Here is a 22,390-nt window from a genome sequence, read left to right as displayed (position 1 = left end):
TTCTTAATAATAATGAAGCGAATAGGAATGAAATCAAAATTACCCACACTTTCACAATTTTTTTTTCATTTTATCATTTTCTCTTGTAGAAGTCATAATAAGGATACAAAGCTGATCACTGACTAGATACTACTTTGTGTCTTCTTCTTTTCTCCTCCTCCCCTCCCCCTCCGCCGCCTCCTCCTCCTCCTTCTTTTTCTTCTCCTTCTTCTTCTTCCCAAAGCCCCCCAGTACATAGTTGTATATTCCAGTTGTAGGTCCTTCTGGTTGTGCTATATGGGACGCCACCTCAGCATGGCCTGATGAGCAGTGCCATGTCTGTGCCCAGGATCCGAACCGGCAAAACCCTGGGCTGCCGAAGTGGCGTGCATGAACTTAACCACTCGGCCATGCGACCGGCCCCTGTATCTTCTTTAATTTAACAACACCCCAAAACTTCCTAATCTGCTGATTTTCCTATTATCATTTTAATGGGGACATAATAAGCCATCAATTTGTTGTACCATAGTTTAACCATTCCCCTCCCATCCAAATTGTTAGGTGTTCCATGGTTTTCCATTTCTTTGCCATTATTAATAATGGTGGAATGAATATGTTTTTGCATACATTTTTTTCCTTCTCTTGAATTATTTCCTTAGGATAAATTCCCAAGGTTGAGATTCCTGGTACAAATGTTGATGGGCAGTTTTTTGATTCCTGATATATAGTCAGACTACTTCTCAAAAATGAGCAGTGAAAGGTTGCAAACTTCCAAAGGGATCCATTTCACCACAATTTCATGAGGACTGGATATTATGTCTATATTTTTAAATGTTTGCTAATTTAGTAGGTGTAAGTTGTGTGTCATTTTTAAAATTTTTATTGTAGTTGCATTGCTGGTGAGGTTAATATTTTCCTAGTTGTTTACTTACTAACTGAAGTTCTTAATGAGAAAATTGTACGTAAGTTTTGCCCAATTATCTATTGAGAATGTACCAGTTTTTCTACCCATTTGAATGCCTTTAAGAAAGTCATTAATCCTTTCCTGTCATACTTTGTATGTTTTTCCTCAATCTGTTTACTGGAGAGTGAGCTTTCCAAGGTCCTGGAAAGCCAGGCACTGAGACGCTGCTCCATGATAACTGGGCTCTGAGTCAGCCTTCTCCCCATAGATGAAGCTGTGACCTTGAGGAGGTTCAGTTTGGCTCAAGAATCAGGAAAGCTTGACCTTTGGATACGCCTCCTTAAATTTACGGGAATCAACTTTTGTGTAATTTATCCCTGGTTGGTGATATAAGCCCTGAGTATAAAAGAGCTAAGGGGCAGCAAGACTGGAGCTTCTCAGATCTGGAGGGACCCCACAGGGTTCACCAATGCCACCAGCAGCAGCCCCAACACCCACTCCTCATTAGAAGCTCTACAGACAGAAGAGAGCTATTGGAACCACTGCCTCTGCTCCTCCTTGGTGTCACCCCCTCATCCCAATAAAACCCTGCATCCTCAGCTAAATAAATCAGAAGCATAATCTCCTCTTACAGTGGAACGTGTGTGTCTACAGTATTTCTGCCAACCCTGACCCATGGAATCTCTACCCATTTCTTTCTCATTTTATTTCAGTTATGTTGTTTTCACTGTACGTGTTTCACATTTTTAACATAGATAAATCTTTCAGGCTTTCCCTTGTGCTTTCTTTTATCCCTTCATATTTTGGAAAGGATCACTCTTTCCAAGGTACTCAAATATGCCCAATTTTATATTATCCCAAAGCTTATATTATTTTTTATATTTAACCACTGAATTCATCTGGAATAAAGTTTGCTATATAATATGAGATACAGATCTACAAGAGTTTGCCATATTTTAAAACGTTGTTGGGGAACTGGTTATCAAATGAGTATTTCTCTCCTTATTGTTTTGTGATAACTACTATCACATAATCATTTCATAGATATAATTGTATCAATTTCTGGAGCTTTTCCAATTTATATATATTTCTAGCTATGCATCAATAGATACAGTTTTAATTACTGTTTCTAACATGGTTTATATCGGGGACTAACTCCACCTCATCACTTTCTTCTTCAGTAATATTTCTGGTATCCTGTGCGGTTTTTTTCAGAATGCTTCAAAATGATTTTATCAAGAAAAGGCCTAGTAGATTTTTTACTCTTAAGTTTACAAATTAACTTGATAACAATTTTCAGTCTTTATAACATTCATTCTTCCATTCAGGAAACATTTCTTTATTCATTCAAGCTTTAATTATATCTCTAATGAAACGCTGTAGTTTTCTTTATACAGGTCACAGTAATCCCTAATGAAGCTAATTCCTAAGTGTTTTATATCTCTGTCATATACTAAATGAAGTTTTTCATTATATTCTTTAGTCATTTATAGCTGATATGCCAAAATCTCTGTTTTAGGGGCCATGTAAATAACAGCCTTCTGAAGAATGTTTCTATATCTCCTGCAAAACTATTGTGAAAACAATGTTCGTGATGTTGTCTCATGTCCCTTTAAGCAATAAATTCCTGCCAGAGGTCAGAAAAAGGAGGATTCTTTTTCCTGAGACAAACTTAACCCAATGACAAAGCCCGTCTTAGCATTTTATTTTTTGTCTTAGCAGCTGAGATATTAAAAGCTTAAGTTCATGTTCAACTGCACAAATGAACTAAACTTAGGTGCCTGGCACACACATTTTTCTGTTCCTTGTAATTGGTTTTGGTTTTATTCATATTTTTAATTGTCCTATTTTAATTCTGTAATCCACCTCAAATTGTCTTTGGAGGTAGGCAGTTAGCTGAGGAAGGTTATGTACCTTAATATGCACATTCACAAGTAATTAAGCTACATGATAATTGAATAGTATTGTTCATCTGTTCCTAATTATATATGCTAAAAACGGAGTAATCAACCTTTTTCCTTCAGGACACACTGTAAATCCACTCCTTTGTATCCCACTCAAGAAAGCATTTACAGAACGTGAGAGAGATCCCCCGGTCACCTTGAGTCCTCTTTAATTTAAAAGAAAAATATAAACATTTTTCATAAACTTCGGTACTTACAATATTTTTAGTAATAAATCACTTAGGGTACAACTTAATAATTGGACAATGTGCAGCAAACAGCATGCTATCAGAACACAAATAGGTGAGGAATGGGGAAAGGATTTTGGAGACGTTCCTTGACAAGGTTAAGTAAGTCACGTGCATTTCTTGAATCATAACTTCTGATGTCTTGACCGTACCCTTTAGGCAAAATTAGCTACTCTTTATTCTGAGTTCTGACCACTCTTTAAAATGACTCCATTTCCTCCAAGGAAGACTTTCCTGCCCCCACAGGCTATGCCTAATCTCTTTACTGTGCTCCCACGGCGCCTACATTAAGGCACATCCTCCACTACATGACACTTGTCCATTTTTCAATCTGTCCACTGTAAGTTCCTTGAGACCAGCGACAATGTCTGACTCACCTTTTTATCTCCAGTGTCTAGCACAGTATCCTCCACTTCCAACCTACTCACACTGTATCTTAGTTGTTCAGATTGTTGTCTCCCATCAAGAAAGAGAGCTTTTTGTTTATCAGCAGGGCCTTAGCCACCTCTGCATGCCCACATTTGTCCTCTTACTGAACACTAAGTGTAAGGACTTAATAAACACTGGTTGTGGTGCACATCCACCATCTGTACCTTCCTGTTCTAGCTTTCTTGGGCCACTTTTGGATCTTCACTCCCAGGCTCTTCCTCAGTCCCTCTCAACCTTTCTCACACCTCAAAGTCACCAACACCAGTGTAACTTATTTACTGCTTCCAACCCTCCTCCAGAACAGAACAAGAGGATATCAAAGTCTAAATAAAAGCAAGTAGCTCTCCTAATGTGGAAAGAAGCTTTAGACAAAAGACAGGCCAATCTATCTACAAATGAGGCCGCTCCCACATATAAGTAATGCATAACCTTTTGGAAACCATAATAATTATCCCATAATGCATCCTTCTCCTTGCCCATTTCATCAAAACCACAAGTGGTCTGAAATAGGTGAACCCTCCTTTATGAATGGGGGTTGTCTCCTCGAGAAACCTTTATTTCTCAGAAACCTATCTACTCACATACTGACATACGACTTGCTGAGTCACAGTTAGTTTCTGGATTCTAGGGCCCAGCTCACATTCAATGGTCAGACTTTATTTCCTATTGGGTCATCTGTCCACTAGACAATCTCATGTATCTGGAAACATAGGGACACAGCTGTCCCTCACCAGGGAAGTTGTCAGAAAACAGAATCTCAGTCCCTTTGGCACCAATACTTAAAATAAAAAATGATTTTAGATAGAAAACCTTACAAATATTATTTACATTTCTGCTTTCATAAAGAGAGAATGCTGAATGTTGCTTGATAACTATAACTGAGTGATATATATAAATGGAGTGGAAGTCACAGGATGTAACCTTTCATGGAAGGCTGCCCTCTGACCTCCTTACTGTCCCAGAGTTCCTATGCCCCTAATGGAATAATGAAGGGTGTGGAGCTTATGCCCTTTTCCACAGAGCAATATTCAGCTTCTTCCATCTCTTTCTTTAATTTCCTATCACCACTTCTTTTCTATCTTATTTCTATTTTCTGCTCTCTTCTCTCCCATTTGTTCCTTTCCTTCTTGGCTCACCACAGTCCTGAAAAATTCAACAGCTTTGAAGTCTGTTGAGGAATTATATGTCCATAGTCTTCTGGAGCACATCGTTCTTCATCACCCTCTGCTCATAGTTCTACCACTGTGGGCCTCCTTCCCTCCAGCACCAGGCTCCCTACTTTCCTCTCCAACTCTACTTTTATCATTATTCTTGAATTCAACATTTGTGTGGATACTCCATCCAACATCTCATTCACACCATTCTTCTACCTTCTTAGCTCCAGTGATCACTTCTTGCTCCATCTCAGGCACCCATTCACATAGATCATACAAGTAACATCACCCACTCCAGCTCATCCACTTCAAACACCCTGTGGTCTGACCGTCATCTCCCATAGTCCAGCACTCTTACACCAACACCTACTACAATTCCACAGCAAGACCTCTACCATCAACCCTAACACATACTATTGACCCTACCATTTTTCTTATTATCTCTCACCCACCCTTGTATCCTCACTTGTCTCCTAACCAGCCTAAAATACAGGATCTGGCACTATAAATGCTCCCTTGCACACAGCCATAACTACCCTGTTCTTCCCTTGGTAAAACCCTAGTCCTCGTAACCCCAACTGTGCACCTCGTCCATGCCTCCACCAGAGCAGCTTAATGTTGCTGAAGAAAAATCACAGAATCATGCTAACTGGACTGGTTTCAAATTTATAATCACAGGTCTCAAAACAGAACTCAATCCTGCCAGACAGCTTACTTCTCTAGGAAATTGTTTTCCCAACTTCTGAGATAATTATTCACACTTTCTCTGCTCTCCTCAAATTTCAACATTCCTTCCTCTCCTCCCCACTCTCAGCTAATGACCTTGCTTTGTACTTCACAGAGAAAAGAGATGCAATCAGATTAGGACAACCTCATCTTTCAACTATCAATTCACCAACCTTCCTGTATCTGTAGTCAAAGACTCTGCCTTCATTTCTGTTAAAAAGGGAAGAAGATAGATGAGATCCTGTGTTCTGTGATCGTATCATCCCTCATCTTCTTAAAAACATCACTCCTACAATCACCCCTCTTTGCTTTATCATTCCTGTGAGCATTCAAACAAGGCTGAGGGTCTCTCACAAGGTTGCAGTCAAGCTGTTGGCCAAGGCTGTAGTCTCTGAAGACTAGACCAGGGCTGAAGGATCCCTGCCAAGCTCACTCACACCGCTGTTGGCAGGAGGTTTCAGTTCCTTGCCATATGGGCCTTTCTACAATGCTGCTGAGAACATAGCTTTACCCAGAGCAAGTGATGAGAGGAGAGAGAGCATGCACACCAAAACAGAAGCCACAATCCTTTTATAACCTAACCTCAGAGACGGCATCTCATCCCTTCGGTTGTATTCTATTCATAAGAATTAAGTCACTAAAGTCGATATTGGGGGTGAAGAGAGGAATTAAGCTTTACCTTTTGAAGAACAGAGTAGCAGGGAATTTATAAACATTTGTAAAAGCATCACTGTTTAAGAATTTAAAGTAAGTGTAAATGTGGTACTGAATAAAAAATAGTTTCCTCAGTCCAGCATATGTTCAGGGCCCCCTATAAACTGCCCCATAGCCATCCCAATATCGCCCTATCTCTTCAGCCAATTCAACCCTTTACCATGTGCCTTGTTAATGCCTGAAAACATTCAGACTCTTTCTTTTAGTATATCTTCTTCAGAACTTTTGTATATAGTTCTGAATATCATGAATTGACTTAAATGTTGTGATGTAAATATTTCCAAGTCATTTTGCCTGTGACTTACATAATCATGATTTCAGTCCTTGAGAGCCAGAACCAAGTCTTGTCCTCAATCTGCATCCCCATAGTGCCAGGTATTGGGCTATGCACAGTCATGATTGAATGAATCAAACTAGCTGGCTAGCTAGCTATAGAAAGAAAATGACTTCAAAATAAAATTAGATATTATTATTTCTCTCTTGTCAACTAGTCAATGTTTTTCAATATTGTTTAAATTATAAGGATTGGCTGTCTCAGGTTTTGCTGGGTATCACAGCTCTACAACCTTCCCCATTCTCTTTTCCTCCTCCTACATCCTTGTCCTCCTGTAGCTTAGAACTATCTGACTTGAAGAGTTGGTCCCACTCCAATCTCTGGAACCAATCTACAGTCCTGACCATGGATGTGAGAGCACTGATTAGTCTAATCCGGTGATTAGTCTCATCCACTAATCTAATCCACTGATTAGTCTCAACTTAGCCTTGCACCTTACTCTAATCACTGGTTTCTACACTGCTTCAGAACCCACTTTGTATCGCTTTTATGCTTTTGATTAACTAGACTCTTTGTCTTATGTTTGAGTTCCATTCTTGATAACTGTTTTAAGGATACTCAGGGATTTATTTTAATCAGTTGTGGTAAGAAATGCAGACAAGGAAATGACTGACACAAAGGAAGAAGTTTTTTATACTCACAGACCCTTAGGGACAGGAGGCACAGTATACCACATGGGGAAGCACCAAGTTTGGTCAGGAGGCAGAGGAAACAAGGGGAAAACCTGGGCCTTTATTGTGGTTTCTGGGGAAAGGAACGAGTGAGGCAGCGTAAGCAGGTTTAGGACTGCTAGTTTGAATAATTTCAGCAGGCTCTAGAGTACAGGGACTGTCCTGAGTTGTCTGGTACCTGGCTCGGGGGTGATTAAGGCAGGGAGGATAGTGGCCTGGAGTATAAGGTTTAATAAGGGAAGTGGTTGCAGGTATGGGCTCTGGATTTGTTAGTTTTCGTATGGAAGTCATGCTCATTTACTATCTCTAGGAATTAGCTAACCCTGGGAACGGCAGTACCTCCAGGGTCAGCAAGACCTCAGATGTCAAAGTATGAAATACAAAAACTATAAAACCTGGTTGTTACAGTAACCCACCTAGGTCTACCTTCGTCCTGCCTTGCTCCTGCCAGTACACATACAACCTACCCAAACAACTATCAAATACACACAACATCAGCACAGCCTAGAGATTAAGAGATATAGCTGTCAGATGAAAATAATGATAAAGTCACAAGTAAAAAATTTAAATATCAATTTTAGGATAACTTCCTCAAAAGGGTAAAGCAATGGAAAAAAACCTTGTGCATCATGATCTGTGCCAAATCTCGGGAAAAAAGGTTTCCTGGTGGTCTAAGGAAAAGACTCACACATTTCAATAAGAATTTTGTTATATATTATGTCCTGTTTTAAAAGAAACTGCTCATTACTCTAACAAGTTGTTGAGCTGAATGTGTAGTTTGCATATTTTTCAACTGCATCTTTGTCATTCTCGATTTTTGAAACTCTCCATAAAAGCTGAATTATATATTCATTGCATTTCCAAAATCCAACTTTCCTTCCTTTTCCATTCTATATCAAAAGGCTTCTCACCATCAATGTAAATTTAAATTTATATAGTACTTTATACTGTATAAAGTGCCTTCAGAGTCATTTCCTTAACCCACAACAACTCTAAAAAAAGAGAGAGGATGCATATTCTTATCCAAATTGTCCAATAAATTAGTAAATTTATGTATGCTTGCTTTCTTTCATTCTTTCATTTATTCAGTCAGCATTTATTTGATAGCCATTATGTACCAGGCACTATCCTAGGCACTGAGGATGCTGAAGGGCACAAAATAGTCACTAAATAAAGAAACGAGTAAATGAGGAAGCCTGGATTGAAACTCTGGTTGCTTGATTACAAATATAGAGCTCTCTTCAGGATACCACTCTGCCTCCCTGGTCCAAATTACTAATGCAAAAGTTCTCTTTGCCATCATTTTGGCAGTTTGATTTCTTGGACTCAAATCTCTTTGGGTTTCCTACAGGTCTCAGATTTTTTCCCACTCCTCTGAAGTAGTTCAGTGGCCAACTGTCAAAACAGCATTTAATAAGTACCACACTCAGAGCACTATTACAGACAGTTAGGGAAAACCGTCTCCTATCCTCTCAAAACAAGAGAATCATGGACTTAAAAATTAACTCTAAAAAAGAAACATATACAGACCTGGAAAAATACATTCACATAAAATTTTACAGTACAAATTAATATCCTGCAAAAAATCTATTCATTTTTGTAAGCAGTTGTCTAGCCACACAGTGTTTCATAGGCCAGCATTCCGAATGACTCCCCTTTGCCTGTTTTCCATCTCACGGCACTCGCTAGTCAGTTAACTTGTTCCATGTATCATTAGTAATTCATGACTTATTTGTGAAACTGCAGGGACAGCACTACTACAGACCCCATACAATGAATATCTTATTAGGAAGAAATTAACAAATGAATTGTTGCTGATCAATAGGCGTTGAAGAGAAAATTACAATGATAGTAAAGCCTAAATAATTTATACACAATATTGATTTTTTCATTACATTAAATATTCTTTACAGCCCACACAAGGAACTTGGAGAATAAACCTTTCAAAGCAAAGAAATTTATCTACGGCGGTGTTGTAGGCTTAAGCTTGAATTTAAAAGGCAAAGATTGGGCCAAGAGAGTTGACAAATATTTTTAGATTAAAAATGCATCAGATAATAAATTTGACACTTCCAATGTACCTAAGTTCCTTCATGTTGTCAGATGCTTTTATACATAATATTTTTGATACTTATTTATGAATAGAAGTATTGACAGAAATGTTTATTAATATAAATATTAGAAACAGAAATATCTCTTGATCCACCTCTTTCATTGCATATATGGAAGGCACAATGACAAACTCAATGGAGCTATGTGGGAAAGAAAACCTTAGAGATACCACTCCCAGATTCTATAAGGCACCTGGACTTAAATCCAGTGGAACGGAGTGCGGGCTCCTTAGAGCTGATAACTTTCATAGCCAGCAGAAAACAATTCCTGAGGCAATTTTATCATGGCAAGTAAGTTTCATATAGGGGCTAGGGACTGAAGATGATCCTTGTGTTTACAGACCATTGCTGACTCTAGCCACCTCGCAAAATGGTATTCCAGAGAACAAAAGTGTGCAAAGGGGGGTTGGGAAAAAGATGATGGATTTTGGTATGTTCTTCATGGATGTTATTGCCAGGAACTCAAAATGCCCTCCTATGGATGGGAGAAATGAACTTAACACATATGCACCAATCTCAATACATGTATTGGGAGCAGATATTGCACTGAATATTGTTTTTGTTGTTTACAAAAACATGTTGAAAAGTGTTTTGCTCATGGCATTTTGACTCTTGGAATTAAAGCAGTGAAGTGATAGTTCTTCTGTCAAGTTTGCTCAGATACTAACTTTATTGGACAATTCTTCAGTATCTAATGTTAGGAGATCCCATGCTAGTAATGTTATGCACAGAGAGGTGCACGTATGTACACTTTCAAGCATAACAATATCTCCCCCAAAATAAATATGGAAACAGTGTTTCAAAAGTCCTTTCAAATTAAAACTAGAAAGATTATACCAGTTTCAAATGTAATACAATTTTCTTTCTTCCCTCACCTTTTACCTTCAGAGACTTTAAGCCATATAAATATTAGTTTTAATGTTCTTAACAGTCGTGGAAGAAAAATCTAAGCAACAGAAAGAACTGCATCTCACGCATATGCTTTTGCAAATTACATCCAGTTTTACAAACTGTTTTGTCATGCCTTAACTAATATTGTTATATGACTTCAAATTCATAAAATACCACACACAGATATAAAATGCATGTTGTACACTATGCATCAAACTACAGACCTAACTGCCTAAATCTGTCACTATTACCAGCTGATTCTGGGGTACTAAGGTGACCAAACACTCGAATTTAGCACTATTTTTATTACGCAGCAAAAAGTCACTTGCCTATGGTGACTGCTCCTTTCCTGAGCACCCTTTGCTGCATACACCATTCTGTAGTTGGAGACTAATGGTCTATACAGAAAACGCGCAGTACAGGTACTAAAAGAAAGGGTATTTATTCTCGGTCTCATTTGTAGAACTGAACGGGGTATTCATAAAATGAATTAGAAGAAATATTTTAAGGTACTATGCTAGTTATTCTCCATTTTCATCCCTCCCACCCCCGCAACCCCAAATCCATTCTCCATCTTTCTCTGCCTTGCTGAAACACATGGAGCATATCAACTAGCTCTCTTGTTCTTTAGCTTCTAGCTGGACTCAGCCAATAGAAAACAATGGAAGGAGACGGGAGGAGAAAGTGGTCAAGGCAGTTCCTCCCCCACCCCTTCCTCTTTGCCTCAGCTCCATACTTCTGGCAGTAGCTGCTTTTACAAACAGCTCCTATAAGGAAGCCCTTCCTCCCACTGAGACTGTAGCTCTTGTCAGGCTCCAGCAGACAGTGGATGCTGACCACATGGTTCTCTCCCTCTGCTACTTCAGGCCCATGGGGGTTAACAGTTTCACCTTGTTATTAGTTGCAAGGTACCTGAGGTCCAATGTTGGTGCCTCTACCCCATCCATACCTCTGTAACTAGTCCCTCTGCAACCCCAGAGTGTGCCCCTGCTTGCTTCCAGGATTCTAACTAATACAGCTCCAATGTTTTAAAACAGTAACCTTATACTGAAAAAGAACGTATAAGTAAATTAAAAAAAAATCAGCAGCATTTAAATATACCAGCGCTCCAAGTCAGATAGCCTCCTGGATAGTTGATTGCTTCCCATAAATGTACTAATGAGACAAACATCGCATACAAGATAAATTTCTGACTTCTACTTTCAACATTACCTTCTGATTCAGTTCTTTTAGGACTTCATTCTTCACCTTGACTACTTCCATCCTTCCTCTCTCCCTCCTCCGCAGCATCCTTCTAATTTACACTCTACATTATCACTGCCTGTTCTCTCTCCCTTGGCATGTCACCTTGTTCTCTACTGCATTATAAGGATCTCACCTTCAGATTCCCACACATGCAGCAAATTACCACATATCTATCTTTAAAGTCTTGTTGACTTTTCTTTCTAGGTCTATGTTTTCACTTTTGAAGTAAACCTATAAAATTCTAAAAGTTCCTAATTAGACTCCACAAAATATAGAAGCTATCATCCAGGCTTGCAGTCAGACATCCATAACCTTGAATTCTTTGGAAGATACAAATATGGAAGACATCAAGGTGGTAAGCATTTCTACCCTCTATGTTTATCAACTAGAATGCAGGGACCACCATGAACATATGGTGGAAAGTGCAAGGTTCTGACAACAAATGACACAGTATTTACCAATAAAAGCATGGGAAGATGTTAATAATCACAATGAACTACAAATATATGCCCACGGGCAACTCATTCAATTTCACTGAAAGATAGCTTCATTTATGAATTTAATTGTATGTGTTTAAACATTTTTGTTGCTGTTTCATTAATTTCCCATAAAAAAATAACATGATACACTGAAGAAAAGAAAGATCATAAGTTTCCATTCAACAGCATTCATTAAGTGCTCGAATGTCCATGGCATACTAAGAATCAACATTTACTTTTATCATTTATGACTTTTCTTTCGCATCACAGCTTGACAGTTCATTTTTGCATCATTCAAGATGAAAAGTTCCAGATTCAAAAAGGATAGTACAGGTTGACCTATCATTTTATTTTTACACAAAACAGCACGGATGTATAAGATGAGTTCCACGATAAAATAATAATAGCTAACTCTTATATGCGTCAGGCTCTGTCTGAAGATGTCATGTGTATTATCAGTGCTCACCATGAGATAGTCCTGTTATTCCTCCCATTTTCCAGAGAAGGAAATTGAAGTACAGAGCAGGTAGCTGACTTATGCAGGGTTATGTGACAGTAAGTGAGTGACCCAGATCAAAACCCTGCTAGTTTGACTTCATTTTTCATGCTCTTAAACATTATCCTAATTACATTCACCAACTGGGCATCAGCACAATTTTCAGTGATTTTCAGAGGATGATAAATTCGTCATTGATTTTATCCCTTGAGGACTTTTTTCCTAACTTAGGGTCTTCTCCCACTAATCTCCAGTCTCACAGTCTCTAACTACAACCACCACCACCACCTGGCTTTCACCAGTAGTAATCCAGAGTCTACATTATTTGCACTTTTCTCATCCTCCCATCCTACATCAAAGTTTCCATGCTCTCCGTTAAGGCTGATTTTTTCCTAAAGTGAGAATGAATGATGAGATTAACCCTCCCAAAAGGTGAGTACATCTGTTTGTACCCAAATGAATTTTTGATTTGTGGCATACTATCTAAGAGGAGAAATGTCCTCCAATGGTCCAATAAGCTTTGGCCTCTGTACTTACTTTCACTCATCTTCTAGAGAATCAGGGGAGCTGACATCTTGCTAATTATGGAAGGCAACTACTAAGAATTAGAACTTGCACCCAAAATAAGAGTCATGCTACAAAATGTTTGATAATTCCATCTTTTAAAGAATCACAATCTTGTTAAGTTATGCTGATATTTTTACAGGGTATTCTAGAACATGCCATATATTTTTAGCTGACATTGATTGAGCATGTTCTACAGGTCAGTCTCTGTGCTGGGAACTTTACAGGTGCTTTACTGAGCAACTGAATTTGCTAGAGGAAGACATAAACAAACGATATCGTCTAAGATAAATGTTTAGTACACTTTCCAACACATAGTTAAATGCTGAGCTACAATTAAAACAAAGTTATATTAGCCAATTAAAATCAACGGAGAATTCATACATGATAAACATCACAAACCAGATAATTGATTACAACAAAATATTAATTTGGGTTCCCCATTTAATTATTTTCATACTAAATCTATTTCTTGGCCCAATAATTTATTTCATGACTTTTAAAATCACATTAAGATTTTCCACTCTCAATTAAACCTGTGTAATGCATTATCAAGTATAAACAACTGTGAAATGCCATAAGATTCTGATTGTCCTTAGCCAAAATGAGATGATAATAATTAGCTTTTGAGAATAATAAAACAAGCCTAAGATTAAGCAAATCCACACTGTTAGTGACTAAATTTACCTAGCTTCCAATTATTAAATGAACGTTTATATGTCTCTAAAATCAACCTCTTCAAAAATCCCAAGGAAACCATCTGGAAAAAGGCAGAAAAATAAATTATTACCATTTACAGCTTCCAGTTTTATCTTCACAACCCAAAAAACTGAATGGGTTTAATTCAACCTCCTTCTGATTTATAGCAAATATTGGTGGTTTGAACCAGAAGCAGTACTTTAAGAGACTCTGTAATGAGCATGTAAGTGGCTATGGCATATAGACAGAACAATCTCTTATCTCCTTAGTCTTACGCTACACACAAACCTGATGGTGAAAATTAACCTTCTTTGCAGTTCAACATTTCTAATTAGAAGAGACATCAAAAAGATGATGCTTTAGAAGGCACAAGGGGCTGTAATATTCTAGATAGTCTTTGAAACAGAGCTCTGCAGCCTCACTGTATATTTTAGCCTGCTGTCTAAAGGAAAAGCAATAACCAGATGATGTTTCAAAGTGGTTACGGCTTTTTGTGGCAAGTTGTGTTATATTTTCTCATCTTATCTTTTTATACTTATTATTAAGAAGCAGACATTCTAGTACACAGCATCTATTTATTGCTCTTGGCCCTGAATATGTAAGACAGTTCACGCCATCAGATTGTGCTTTATCAAAAGTTCCCTTGGTATAATATTTAAAAATGTTTGAGAACTGACTAGTTCACTTATTATCCCTTTTTTTTTTTTTTGGAAGTTGATTTTATTTTCTCTGCATAGAGCAGAAAAGGGGAGAAGAAAGAAGATGCTCTGAACTCAGCATAGATTAGAATACAAAATCTTAAAATAAAAGGCCATACAGGCTAAGCCCTTCCCCAGGAAGGAATTCCTCTTACAACATCAATGGCTAATCAGCCATGGCTAAAGTTTTCACCACTGGGGAACACTTCACAAGAGTTCACTCTCATTTTAGACAGTTACAAATTTTATGAAGTTCTTTCTTACTCTGAACTGCTGTCCTTATCCTACTTATTCTAGTTGCGTCCTCTGGAGAAATACAGAACACGTCTCCTCCATCTTCCCACATCCTCCTTCTTGGAGCATTGGAAACAACCTTTATTTCTTTCTTTATTTTTCCCATCTCTGTATTAAATATCAATTCTTTCAATTATTCCTCATATGACATGGTTCCCAGATGCTGCAAATAAACTGGGGTTGTAGTCTGACTTAAAAACGTTCCTAAATGGAATGCAAAGAAGAGATCTGAAGTGTCATTTATTTCTCACTTATTTACACCTATATCTGACACAATTGGAAGGACTGTCCAGAACCCAATGGTCTACCCAGGAGCCATATCTATGCTAGCTCTCCTTCTTGTGATAACACACATACATATATACATACACACACACACACACACACACACATACCAGGCATGGGGATGGTTCTACGATGAAAAGTGGGTCAGAGAACCTCATCTCCCTGGCCACATTGATTGGTTGAAAGAATACTCACAAGTTCCAAGCTAGGCTAATCAGAGTCATTCCTCAAGATTTCAAACTGGAACTCAGAGAAGGCCTACTTTCCTTTTGGCTTGTGGAGCTATTGGAGATGACAGCTACTTACCCATTTAATGAGATAAGCCAATTTGGTAGAATGAAGTCAATATGCAGAGGAGTGTAGGGAGAAAGACCCAAAATCTCCAGTTGCAGTCATTCCTGAAACCAACTTTACCCCTACCTTTCCTGTGGTCTGGTTATTTAAGCCAATAATTCTTCTCTGGCTGAATTCAGTTAAATTTAGGTTTTCATTTGCAACACCTATCTATTACAATCTATTACAATATTCATAGGGTTCCAACTACTCTAATAGGACCAATAAAACGTGGGTCATAAAAGAGAAAAATTGCCATCCCACCCTACAAAAGGTATGGATGGAATCTCTTTCCAGCGTTATTTAAGAGATACTCTTATGAGAACAATACTCACCAAAGAAGATCAAAGTCTATCTTCCCTAACAGCCTAAGCTCCATAGGGCTGACAATATCTGTTCAAAATCATATTCCTAGAACTATCAAGGTGCCTGGCACACAGGAAGTGCTTACAACACCCTCCGCTATATTTTCCATAGTAAACAGAAGGAACAATTGGCAAAACATTGAATATAAATTACCAAAACGAAGACACGAGTTCCCTGGGGAAACCTTAGACATATCATTTCATCGCCTTAGAATTAAATTACCCACTAACAGTATAAATCATGGGACTATAATATCTCTTCAGTCTTTTTTAGCCATAAAAAAAAATGCTGTGATTCTATGCATACTCAACAATGGTAAAGAAGAGTCTTCTAAAGACCTGGGCATGCAGATAAAGAGAAAATGCGCAGTAATAAAGAAGGAAGCATAAAGATAATAAGAAAGAATAACCTACCAAAGAAATAATTGGGGGAAAAAAGCAAAGGAATAATAATGGGAAGAAATCATCAGTGATATGATAAAAGAGGTCATTCAGATGTGCCATTTTCCTATTAGCTTCCTATCTTATTCTAACCAATTTCTGTGATCAGAAATGCCCTCTGCGCTGGATCTAAACTGCCAGCCTCTGAGCCTTGCCCCTTCCTGGGCCCATGTAATCCACAGGATGGCTCCTTCAACCTCACCATGCATCTCCTTTCAGAGTTGGCTTCCCACTTCTACCTTTGGTCCTGGATGTTCCTACCTCCTCTCTCACTATTCCAGTTTTTCTTGTCACCAACAGAATATATACCCAATTATATCATGTGTCCTCCATCCCTGTTTCCTATCTTGTTCCCTGCAATAACTGATGCCCAAATGTCTACAACTTTCAATTTATTTCTAAAGTTTGGAACTTTGGGTTCTGTCTTAATACAAAAAATCATACAATGGCATCTCTAGAAATTAAAGTGACCCATTTACACTGAGCTGCTCTAAGGAACTGACCTTGATCCTTTTGTGAAAGAAGGTCTTGATGATGGAAAATATTGTTACAATTGACAACTAATGTCTAAGTATTACTGTATACCTGCATATTAAGTACTAAGTATCATATACTGGCATATTATACTATGCATAGACACTATGCTAAGCACTTTGCATGCATTTTGCCACTCAGTTCTCATAACACATCTACGAGAGAAGCACTAATTATTACCTATGCTTTAAAGATGAAGAAGTTGAGGCTTAGAAAGAGTACTGTGTAACTCCTGGTTACACAGCTAGTAAGCACAAGAGCCATATCCATCTGACTCCAGAATCTTTGCTCTTACCATTACCTGACCCACGGGGGCACTGATCCTTGTGAGAAACAGGGAGGGAAAGCTTGGGGAGAACCAAAAGCAAAGAGACTAGGAAGTTAAAATCAACATGACCTATTCTTGATTTTGCTTAGAGTCAGCCCTATTTGAAAAAGAAACTTGTTCCCATTATGTAGCAATAGATTATCTGCCATTTTGCATTGTGGAAATGTACCCTCCATTATCCAGGCTAATCTAGTTGACTGTAGAATGTTATACCCAGACATTCCAATGACAGACAACTAATTCAATCTTCTCTGTGAGGAAGATGCTACTGAACATCTCTTCAACTTTTTCCCTATAGCTTTTGATGCAGGACACCTCACATAAACCACAACTACTCCATCTAGATGCTGCAGCATCTAGAGAAGAAAAGTAACTAAGAAGGGGAGAGTGGAGGAGGAGGAAAAGGAAGAAGGATCATAAAAGTGGTACCAAAAAACACACTATCACAAAAATTAAAACAAAACAGTGCAGGGTGATTATCTGATAACTTGTGATTCAGGGAGACACGAGTGTTCATGGTCCATCGCTAAACAAAGAAAAGCATTTGACTGTGCAATAGAAACCATATGTTCAAATAGCCGAGGTGGAATTTTCCCATGTTACAGAGCAGACAGACACTGAGTTTCTCCTATAAAAGTGAGACCTTACTGCTGTAATCTATGCATGGTCTGTGGCAGCAGCATCACTTCATCACTAAGCAAAAGTCCAATTAGTTTTAGATTCTATAATTTCTAATTACTTCAAAATCTTCACCTGTCTACTAAGACTTTTATATACATTGGTCGAAAATAATGCTGATCTTTACTGAAGAGTCATTAGATGCTTCTATTGATAATCAAAGTCTCTAGTTTTAGTGAAATAGAAGCTGGACATCAGACCAGCAAACTCTTTCGGATCGTTCAGGAATTAATACATAGGCGCCTAAAAACAAAAAGTGCAATTTGGGGTGAAATGTAGCAGAGATTGTCTCTCACTGAAATATTAGTATTGTATGTTGGAAAGTTTGAAGTAAAACTTAATTGGAAAACTGTTTTAAGCTAAAATAGAGTGGCAGGATCTAAAATACTACACAATTAGAAATCTTTAAAAGTAAAAAGGTCTTTAAAATATACTAAGGGAGGAGTCTCATGCCTTCATTCCCAGCCCAACCAGCCTCTTATTCTAACCAATTTCCATTAAACAGTGAAAGGAGCAAGGAGGAGAGAAAGTATTTGAAAAACTGCCAGAGGAAAAAAATCCCATAATGAAATTTTGCTCATTCTTGGAGAAATGAAGTAGAATTAGACGCTTCAGTGGTGGTGAATTCCAGAATCTGGGTAGCTTCCAGTAAGTGAAGCTTTTCCATAATGTCAAATGCAAAAGCTAACTGATATCAACATATTGAGCTTGAGTTTTTAAATTTCTACTTCCTTACACCAAATTGTTTGAAACCTTTAAGATAAAAACTTCAATAAACTAGTGTTTCAAGCTTTTAATATTTTAGTCCCTTGAGCAAGCATGTCAGATTAATCTTCAAACTGCACTGGGCAGAAAGAACATTCAACCAAATTCTTAAGCCTATGCCTCTCTCAAAAGATGTTAATAATGTAAGCAGTTTCATTGGCTATTCAGATTTCAAACTTTCCTAATTCTCAGCAGTATTACTATTTAAAAGTGGGGGGTGGGTGGCAGAGAAAGCCATTCTATCCTGAAAGGAAGGGATTTTACTTATTACATTCTTATATTCACTCAGCATTTAGCACACTGCCAGGCACACAGTAGGCATTTAACAAATACTTTTGGAATGAGTTGGTGGATTGTCCTGGGGGGAAGTGGAAATCTTGCTGAGAACAGCATGAGTCCAAATCCTGGCATTGCTCAGCAACAAAGACCATCTCCAGAATTAGGGTTATAGAGGTAGAGCAGGAATTTTGAACGCATATCTTCAAAGCGGCATCAAGAGGATTGTTTCCTGAGCTGGCAAGCAGCCACCCAAGAACCACTTATGGAGGGATTAGTCTCGTCTCTGGCTTCAGCATGCCTGGAAACCTCCCGCCTTGCCTCTCTATGTCAAGCTCCCCTGCCTTTTACCAGGTTTGGGTTTCCACTCACATAACTTAAGTACAAGATCCGACCTTGTTGGTCTAACCCAGGCTCCTTGCCATTCTACGGTTTTCCCAGCGTCTGCTCTGAGGGCGGTCACACCATGCTGGGCACAAGGAAGGACACACACAACGGCTCCGGACACCTTTGAAGGTGAAAGGGAAGTGGCAGGAAGCGATGGGGCGAGGGGAGGAGCGAGTTCAAGACCAGGGCACTATCCAGAGGCTTCTTATCCCTCTCCCAAAACCAGTGCCCCAATCCCCAGAAGATGCTGGGGAACCACCAGCACGCCTAGAGAGCGCAGGGCCGCCCGAGGTCGGGGAATGGGGGAGATGGGCAGGGAAGTGGCAGGAAGCGGGACGGGGCACGGGACAGTACCTGGTGTGGCTGTGGTTGCGGGGACAGTCTTTCTTCTCCATGATGGCCGGCACACAGTTGGTGAGCTCCGTCCAGTCGGCGTGCAGCCCGCAGCTCCAGCCGGTGGAGAAGCGGGAGAAGAGCCACGTCTCCTTCTTGCCGGGCCGGTGGCAGGTGCACTTCTTCTGGCCCGCTTTGCAGCTACACGGCTGCTCCAGCCGGATGTTCTTCACCAGGTGCCGGCCGAACGTGGTGCCCCCGGTCTTCTGGATGTGCAAGAACACGATCACGTCGCGCCCTTTGATGTTGAAATCCACGAAGCGGGTCAGGTCCTTCAGGGTGAAGTTAAAGCGAGGCACGAACCGGGGCAAGGAGGCGTTCTCGGGGGCCTCGGGGTCCGGCTCCTCTTCCTCCTCCTCCCCTTCCTCCTTGGGGTCCCCCGGGTCCTCGTCTTCGTCCTCCGACCCCGCGACCCCCCGCGGCCCCTCGGGAGGTCCCCGGGGCGGTGGGGGCAGCTGGGGCCGCCGCTCCCACTCCTCGAGGGGCGCCTGTGCCCGGCGAGCGGGTCCCGCAGCTGCCAGCTGGCCGGCCTCCCCCGCGCGGGGCTGCTCCCCGAAGTTGGCACAGGAGCTGCTGCAGGAGGGGGACACGTACTGGTACATGATGACCACGAAGAGGAGAGTGAGCACCGGCGTCAGGAGCCACTTGTTGAACCTTTCATCCATGGTCCTGCTCTCAGGCCGGCAGACGAAGCGGCGGCGTCAGCGGCGCGGACGGGCGCCCGCTCGGAAGTTTCGGGGACTCCGGGGCGCGGCTCCGAGCCCGCCGCTCCTCCATGCCCCTGACGCCGAGGCGTGCGGCTAGCTGGCGGCCCCGCGGCACCCGGGGGCTGGCGGGGCCGGGGCCTGGGAGCCGAGCGGGGAGGCGGGCGCCGGCGCGCGGCTGCGGCGTGGGGAGCCCTGCGCTCCCGGGGCGCCCGGCTCGGCCGGATCCCTGCTCCCGCCCGGGCGCGGCGCGCGCTCTCAGGCGACGCGGGGCATCCCGCCGCCGGCGCTCGGGCGCTCAGGCGCAGCGGAGCGCGGCTCGGGTGCTGGACCTGCCCCGGGCAGCTGCGGCCGCGAGCGCGGGGGCTGCATGAGGCTCGCCAGGGCGCCGGCCAAGGGCGAAGGCGCGGCCCGGCCCCGCCGCCCCGGCCGGCCGCTGGCACCGCGCCCCGCCCGCGCGCCCGGCGCCTGTGCCCTCCGGTCGTGGGGCGCGGGAGGCGCGAGGACGGCCGGCGCCCGCCGCAAGTTTGTCGAGGAGCCCCTGCGGCCGCTGCAGGCGAGGCGCCTGTGCGGAGCCGCCTCTCCAGGCGAGTCGCACTGCTTCTCCGGGTCGGTCCGCCCAGGCGCGGGCACGCAGACACACTCGCACACACAGGCTGGCACCGCCACAACCCGCCAGCCGGTGTGACGGGAGCCGTGCTACCCGCAGCAGAAACCTGCCCTAGGTACGGAGCATGCGCCAAAGCCTTCCCCAGCCCCGGAGGAGTTTCCAGGGGAGGAGTCGGCCGCTCCGCGGGGCTCGGAGAAGGCAGCTGGGGGTGGGAATCCCTTCAGCCGAGAGCGAGAATAGATTTGGGGGAAAGGCAAAGGCGGAGCGAGGACAGGCCCAAGGAGAGCGTCGCTGGCGCTGATCTGAGACCGCCAGATCTGCAGTTTCTCAATCTGAGTGGACAGAAATCTGGCTGGCCTATTTGCAGGGATAACACCTGCACGCTGCTGGGCAGACCCACCTAAACCGGACTTGACACGAGTTGGCCGGTCCCTTGTCAGCAAGGGAGACTGGCTCCAGCCCGCTTTTAATTTCTACCCAAGACATTCTAACTGGTCCTCAAGTTTTATTCCAGTCGTTCCTTAACTACAACTGCTCCTCCACAACTTGGTCCAACTCTACAGCTTTCTTCAACCAGCATCCATTCATCAGTTATCCATCAGGAGCCTACGTATCTCAGGCTCTGTGTTCAACACACGCTTCATTTCTTCCAGCACCAGACCATCCAGCCCACAACCATGCAGTTCTTAGAACATAAGAGGAGTTTATGGGTCACCTCCTAAAATTCATCCTGCTAATACACACTGAGCTCCGAAACGGGCGAGATTCCCCCCTTCCCCGCAACGTGGACCATAGGACCTACTCTTAACTGTATTTCATAAGCTAAATAAACTCTGTTTAGATGCAGATGTTTTTTAAAACTTTATTTTGCAAACATCTAAATTTTGCATCTACCTGAGAACCAAATCTTTGTTGACTAACAGTCTCTGTTTTTCAGATAATGATTAGGTGTAACATCAAATTGAAGTAACTGCCCCTCCACAATCCCTGGGCCTGCCTGACCCAAGAGGAGAGTGGCAGGGTGTTGAAGGCGGAGACAATGCAGCTTGATTCCCAGGTGCAGGCCAACATGTCCCTCCTGGCTACCCTGCCACTCCCAGTCCACTACGCCTGGCATTGCACGCCTTTACAGCAGCCAGGCTTCCCACCTGGCCTCTTCAGGGATCTATGCGGTACTTGACTCTTCCTGAGACACAGTGCTGATCTCTTCCATTTGTCAGACTGTCCCCTTCCTAGCCATCAGTTAAGACCCAGATCTCTTCCAGAGATGCTAACGCTTTCCCATAGGGAGTTATTTTTATTGTTCTGGGCAGGTGAGATTCTTCTCAACAAAGCTTTCTTCCTCTGCTTCCTTTCCTCTTTTCAGCTCTATAAACAACCACAAACAGTGCCCTTCCTGATACTGTACGAGCCTATATTAGTAAGAAAGGTGTTGGGTAAAATGAATCAGCTGTTTTAATGCTTAGTTGATTCTATTTCTTTTTCTCTCACTTAAAGTTTAAAATTCTATTAACGGCATCACACTACTGTCCAAAGCAAGAAATTGATAGAACAAAAACCCAATAAAACCCAACAATTATTTCCTGAGTGCATCTAGCTAATGGTATTGCCTCTTTTTAAAAATGTTACCTTTGCTTCGGCAAAGTAAAAATTCATTTTATTTTTTATATTACTTTATTTTGGAAGTTTCTCATTTTCAATAAAATCACTTG

The 22,390-nt window shown here is 41.5% G+C and overlaps 1 protein-coding gene across 1 annotated transcript in view; it reads right to left on the bottom strand.

Moving 5' to 3' along the window:
• The window catches only part of HS6ST3 (heparan sulfate 6-O-sulfotransferase 3), a 658,248-nt gene extending 638,086 nt beyond the window's left edge, over nt 1-20,162 (bottom strand). The window contains exon 1 of the mRNA XM_044779798.2: nt 19,326-20,162. Coding sequence (XP_044635733.1) covers nt 19,326-20,029 — 704 coding nt within the window. The 5' untranslated portion in view covers nt 20,030-20,162. The remainder of the gene's footprint in view (nt 1-19,325) is intronic.
• Between the last annotated feature and the right edge of the window lie 2,228 nt (nt 20,163-22,390).

Source organism: Equus asinus, chromosome 11, assembly GCF_041296235.1.
Source record: "Equus asinus isolate D_3611 breed Donkey chromosome 11, EquAss-T2T_v2, whole genome shotgun sequence".
In the NCBI taxonomy this organism is placed as follows: Eukaryota; Metazoa; Chordata; class Mammalia; order Perissodactyla; family Equidae; genus Equus; species Equus asinus.
This window is presented reverse-complemented; position numbering and strand designations above follow the sequence as displayed.